Source organism: Doryrhamphus excisus, linkage group LG19 (genome assembly GCF_037039965.1).
Source record: "Doryrhamphus excisus strain RoL-2023G ecotype Guam linkage group LG19, RoL_Dexc_Guam_v1.1, whole genome shotgun sequence".
Taxonomy (NCBI): Eukaryota; Metazoa; Chordata; class Actinopteri; order Syngnathiformes; family Syngnathidae; genus Doryrhamphus; species Doryrhamphus excisus.
The window spans coordinates 4,920,695-4,926,810 of record NC_136375.1 but is presented as its reverse complement, the minus strand read 5'-3'; the positions used below and the strand labels follow the sequence as shown (position 1 = coordinate 4,926,810).

The 6,116-nt window shown below is 39.7% G+C and overlaps 3 protein-coding genes across 3 annotated transcripts; all 3 read left to right on the top strand.

The window, feature by feature from the left end:
• Nucleotides 1-2,008: 2,008 nt before the first annotated feature.
• Nucleotides 2,009-2,460, top strand: LOC144902083 (histone H3-like). The gene has a single exon (XM_078798894.1). The coding sequence runs from the start codon at nt 2,050-2,052 to the stop codon at nt 2,458-2,460; it is 411 nt and encodes a 136-aa protein (XP_078655020.1). The 5' UTR covers nt 2,009-2,049.
• Nucleotides 2,461-3,390: 930 nt separating this feature from the next.
• On the top strand, nt 3,391-3,850 carry LOC131106987 (histone H2A-like). Its single transcript, XM_058056597.2, has one exon. The coding sequence runs from the start codon at nt 3,420-3,422 to the stop codon at nt 3,801-3,803; it is 384 nt and encodes a 127-aa protein (XP_057912580.1). The 5' UTR covers nt 3,391-3,419; the 3' UTR covers nt 3,804-3,850.
• A 1,736-nt stretch (nt 3,851-5,586) lies between these two features.
• LOC131106997 (histone H4) lies at nt 5,587-5,960 on the top strand. Its single transcript, XM_058056607.2, has one exon. It carries the CDS (start codon nt 5,605-5,607, stop codon nt 5,914-5,916), a length of 312 nt encoding a protein of 103 aa, XP_057912590.1. The 5' UTR covers nt 5,587-5,604; the 3' UTR covers nt 5,917-5,960.
• Nucleotides 5,961-6,116: the final 156 nt, after the last annotated feature.

Here is a 6,116-nt window from a genome sequence, read left to right as displayed (position 1 = left end):
TCGTAAAATTGTGACCTTTTTTAAATTTAGAAGATGATGTTTCTCTTAATATTTTGACTTTATTCTTGTCAAATCACAGCTGATTTGTCAATTTCTCTTGTTTTTTTCCTATTTCAACTTGCTTCTTGAAAATGTTCTTCTAGTAATGTTATGACTTTATTTGCATAATATCCTGACTTTATTCCCATAATTTTAGTAAGTTTTCCTTTGCGATGAAAATTATGTATTTTCCTCATAATATTGCAATCTTATTCTTTTAAAATTTATACTTTTTCTTGTTAGAATACAACTTTTGGTCTTAATATGTGAGTTTATGCGTGTATTTCCCCCCTATTTCTGCCATTTTTACTTCATTCTCATAATATATAATTTTTTTGCAACCCAAATTTCCAAAAATTACAAGTTTATAATTTTTTTCCTTTTAGTACCATGACAAAATAACATATTTCTGTGATATTTAAATTTTAAATATTTAATCTTAAGACAATATTGTTTTTCATGAGAAGCTATTCTCTTAACAAATAGTACTTGTATTTTGTTGGATTCCAAGTATTTTTCCTCTTAATCATTTTTAATTTATTTTTTTCAAAAAATACTGCTGATTGTGCCACTTTTGCTGTCATTTTCTTACTAAACTATATTTTTGGAATGTGCTCCAGGCCAATTGAAAAACAGCCGTGTGCCACAAATAGTCCAGAGGCTACATTTTGAACACCTCTGCCTTCAGGGAATTATATATATTTTTAAAGTTCTTAATACCGCTTGTTGCTATAATCTAGTCTATTTGTCTGCTACTAGACTGTGGGATAAAATCAAGGCACTTTTTGTTGTTGTTAGCAGTGCATCCCAAAGCTACCATCCTCTCACTGAATTTGTGTGCTACGAGAGTGCAGGAAATAACCACATTCAAACTGTGTTGCTTTGTATTAAAAGGGCATACTAATATACTGTGCACTCACTGAGTTAGTCTGCTACTAGAGTGCAGGAAATACATGGACATGATACTCTCTGTGGTGGGTTATGGCTTCCATTTTGAAAACCCCTGCTTTGGACAAAGAAATCAAAGAATAATAATGATCTTTTCTATGTACATAGAGTATAAATATATCAAAGCCTTTTATCATGTAGCAGCTTATATTATTTTGAGATGAAAATGTTACATGTGCTTCCTTGCTGATATTGCCAATAAATGTTTTTTTTAATAATGCATTTTTTTGATTCAGTGATTGTTTTACTAGCGGAGTCATTCACATGAAAGCCGCAGTGAATGATTGGGATTACGAGCTCAAACTCCGCCACGAATCGGTCAGATTTGATAACATTTAATCACCGTGGATGCGATTTGAGGATGATGTCATAATTCAGGGGAATTTATTTGGGGCTGGAAGGAAACAATGCAAACAAGATGCAATTCTGTGTTTTGTGTGTGTTTCTCTGTGGAGTGGCAACTATTTACTGGCACTACATCATGTTTAAAACAATTATTGTTCCCATTGCAAGGCTAACCTATCCTCTAGTCCCACATATCAATACTATCAGTTATTGATAGTTCTTATTGTGGATCTATAGACACTACAGGCAAGGCAAGTGACATAAAACGACACTTCTTGGTATCACTTCATATATATTATGTATTATTATCACTATTGTCATTGGAATTATACATTACTATTATGGGACCACAACAGTCATACAAATGGAAAAAATGGGAAAAAAAAGACGTAATACCAAGACTAACCTGTGGGAGATACAAAGGGCACAGACGACCAGTAAATTAATAATAATAAGAAGAAGAAAAAACGAAGAAAAAAACGTATTCAGGCAATAGTTAGCATGATTGGTTGGTTGTAATGCCAGCAGTTAGCTGGGGTGAGTTGGACCGGTCAGAACCCACTGTTGTTCCTGATTGGCTCGATTCATATTCTTCTCCTCCAATAGCTGAGCAGAACCTGCGCGCGCAGCGCCTTCCATTGACCAATCAGAACTGTTGTGTCTGAATATAAACCGCAGCATGTCTCGGATATACTAGCATTAGCTTGTAGAGTCGCAATGGCAAGAACCAAGCAGACAGCACGTAAGTCCACCGGAGGCAAAGCCCCCAGGAAGCAGCTGGCAACCAAGGCTGCCCGTAAGAGCGCCCCTGCCACCGGCGGCGTCAAGAAGCCTCATCGCTACAGGCCCGGTACCGTGGCCCTCAGGGAGATCCGTCGCTACCAGAAGTCCACTGAGCTGCTCATCCGTAAGCTTCCTTTCCAGCGCCTGGTCAGAGAGATCGCTCAGGATTTCAAGACCGACCTGCGCTTCCAGAGCTCAGCCGTCATGGCCCTGCAGGAGTCCAGCGAGGCTTACCTGGTGGGTCTCTTTGAGGACACCAACTTGTGTGCCATCCACGCCAAGAGAGTCACCATCATGCCCAAAGACATCCAGCTGGCCCGTCGTATCCGCGGAGAGAGAGCTTAAACCTCCTTCTCTCACAACCACAACGGCTCTTTTAAGAGCCATCATACTTTCACTAAAGATAATTCCATAACTGTATTTTTATCTGTATGTGAAACCTTGTAATAGTATGGTGACAACTCAATTTACGTGCGTGTATGAGCTTTACTACTAGAGTGGATGGTCGGGTACAATTTTCAACATGCAAGCTTTCATTACAATGCAAAATCACAGCATCTTCATAAAAACAATAAACGTTGCATACAAGTTGAAAATCAACATTTTAACTGCTGCTCTAATGTGCTAGGCTTCACAAGCAGCATTACCCTCAAAGCCAATAGAAGAATGCAGACTATCAACATTCAAGTGAAATGTTATATACCTCGGTATAAGTGGTGATATAGATGTGCACTTGTAGTAAAATTATTTAAAAACGTTTTGTTTACATTTTAATTTAACCGTTAGTTTCACTGTGTGATGCAAAATAAACCAACTGAAGCTCCATTCAGTTGTAGACATAACACCCATTTTATTTAGATGTCACTATATCATGTTATTTACATTCTCTGTGTTTAATAATTAATGAATGAACATATTTATAAGCGTTCTGGACGTCGGAGCAAAAGCCACGGTTTCGAATCTCCACTAGTAAGCATCATTGGTATTCGTCAGCAAGGGTATCCAGAATATAAAGTGCTCGAGCCAAAATCATTATGCGGATCAAGAGATCGGGAAAAGGCTGAAAGAAAGAAACAAAAATAGTGTTACATTATAGTTTTATGATGACGTATAAGACAGTGAGCGCATTTTAAATTCAAATCAGCTCACAGACCAGTTGAAAAAGACTACTCTTTTCTGATTGGACAACAGTTTCCCCGCCTCAGCGAGCCAATCAGCCAACAGCACTTGTGTATAAATACACTGCTCCTGCCGACTCATGGCATTGCATTTGTTGCTACCAGAAACAAACGCTCATACTCAACATGTCTGGACGAGGCAAAACCGGCGGCAAGGCCAGAGCAAAGGCCAAGACCAGGTCTTCCCGTGCTGGGTTGCAGTTCCCCGTGGGTCGTGTCCACAGGCTGCTGCGTAAGGGTAACTATGGCGAGCGTATCGGTGCCGGCGCTCCCGTCTACCTGGCTGCAGTGCTCGAATACCTGACAGCTGAGATCCTGGAGTTGGCTGGAAACGCAGCCCGTGACAACAAGAAGACCAGGATCATCCCCCGCCATCTGCAATTGGCCGTCCGTAACGACGAGGAGTTGAACAAACTCCTTGGTGGCGTCACCATTGCCCAGGGTGGTGTCCTGCCCAACATTCAGGCTGTTCTTCTGCCTAAGAAGACAGAGAAGCCCGCCAAGAAGTAAGATGGATGCCTGAGTCCACCACCAAAACGGCTCTTTTAAGAGCCACCCACTTCTCTCTCATGGGCAAGAATTCTTTTGCACTGGCTACTATGAATTATTATGATCAATGATAAATAAGCTAATACCATGTAAAGCTGATTATATTAGTGGCACTGCCATTATGTTCTTTGACAGCATAACAGTTATGATTATTCAAGAAGTAGCAGTAGTATAATTGGAGGTACAGAACTGTTTAGTAATAGGGTACCCCTGACCAAATCAGCTAAAAGTGTTGCAAAGTATGTAAAGTACAAAACTAACTGATCAAGTAATTACAAATAGCCCATAAAGAATAATGCAGTCTGGCAAAATAAGCAGAATGATGCGATGGATCAAGAGAAAAAGTGATAAGATAAGATATGCCTTTATTTGTCCCTCAGTGGGGAAATTTGCATTGCATAGCAGCAAGAGTACAGAATCAGTTAAGCAGTACAAAAATACACAATATAGAAAAATAAACAACCCAAGTATTAACAAAATCAACAGTTTTTCCCCGATTTATATAGAATACAGTATGTAGATAATATGAAACGAGATGAGATATATGACCAGTCTATACACTGAGATCATGCTAGTGAAATAATGAAATACTTCACATAGAACTTAGTATATTGCATTTAGAGCCCTTAATATTGCATATGGAGGTTGATCAGATATTGCACAGATTTAGCCATCAGTATGTTATATCTGTTTTAAAAGTCAACAGAGTAGCCATTGAATTTGTTTTTGACCATCAAAAAGCCCAGGGAAGTTTCAGCATTTTAATGTAGGCTTAGCACTCTTACTGGAGCAGCAGTGGCAGACACATAATGACAAAAAATGGCTTGCAAGAGTGTAATCCATGCTTAAATTGTTACATCAATAATGGCACATTCAATGTTGTTGTGTTCATTATATTCTTCAAGTAACACACCTGTAGTCGTACCAGTCATTACAATCAACAATGTGAGCGTGATCATGTTTTTGTCTTGCCATTGGCTGGCGAACAGTGCACCCCGCCTCTCACCCAAAGTCAGCTGGGATAGGCTCCAGCATACCCCTGAGGATAAGCGGCATAGAAAAAGAATGAATGGGAAGGATAACACATAAAAACATAATGATCACATCTTGTAAATGTAAGCACTATAGCAGGAATATTCAACTGGCACCCCATAAGGCTGATCTGGCCCATGATTGTCTAGAGAATCTTTTGAAAGGTTGACCCTAAGAGTTGGACATATTAAAATGCATCTAATTACATTCAATTCACCTTGCTACGTATTATAACAAACTATCATTTCCTGTCCTATACACCAGTAAGTATGGCAAATTAGTGAAAACCAAAGGCCGAACAATAAACATTACAGCTACAGTATACGTGCTACCATAGTAGGTTAGCAACTCACACAATGGAGCTATTTAAATGTATTATAGAGTTGAATTTTCTATCATTCATACACTATTGGAGTAATACCCAACAGTTAGTATGTTCATGTATTCCTATGGAGCAACAAACAAAGCCACCCAGTGTCTTGCAATCGTAAAATAACAAAATAAAATAACATTAGATTCTCAATTTAAACTACACATTTATCAATTGAAATACATAAAAATGAGAAAAAGGAAGTGGAATCCTCCGCTGCTGGATATCGAACGCAATCACAGAATCGCTGACGTCACACGTCCTCTCTCACGTCCGCAGCCGTGTTACAAATCCAGAAGACACCCGCCACAACGGCACCAATCTGCTTTTAGGTCTGCTGACTAAATATCGAAGTAGAAAATGTCTGGAAGAGGTAAAGGTGGTAAAGGCTTGGGAAAAGGAGGCGCCAAGCGTCACCGTAAAGTTCTCCGCGACAACATCCAGGGTATCACCAAGCCCGCCATTCGCCGTCTGGCTCGCCGCGGTGGAGTCAAGCGTATCTCCGGTTTGATCTACGAGGAGACTCGCGGTGTGCTGAAGGTGTTCTTGGAGAACGTCATCCGGGATGCCGTCACATACACCGAGCATGCCAAGAGGAAGACTGTCACCGCCATGGATGTAGTCTACGCTCTCAAGAGGCAGGGCCGTACTCTGTACGGCTTTGGCGGCTAAACACTTCATACATCAAACAACAAAAAGGTCCTTTTTAGGGCCACACACTCCTTCTACGAGCTTACATTCTAAAACTTAAAAAAAAAAAAAAACGGCTTACTGACTTGTGTACTAAATGCTATACTACTGCCTGGTTAGTATTGTGAAATAGTGCAATGAATATAATTATTCAATCGTAAGCAATATATAGACTTATGTGG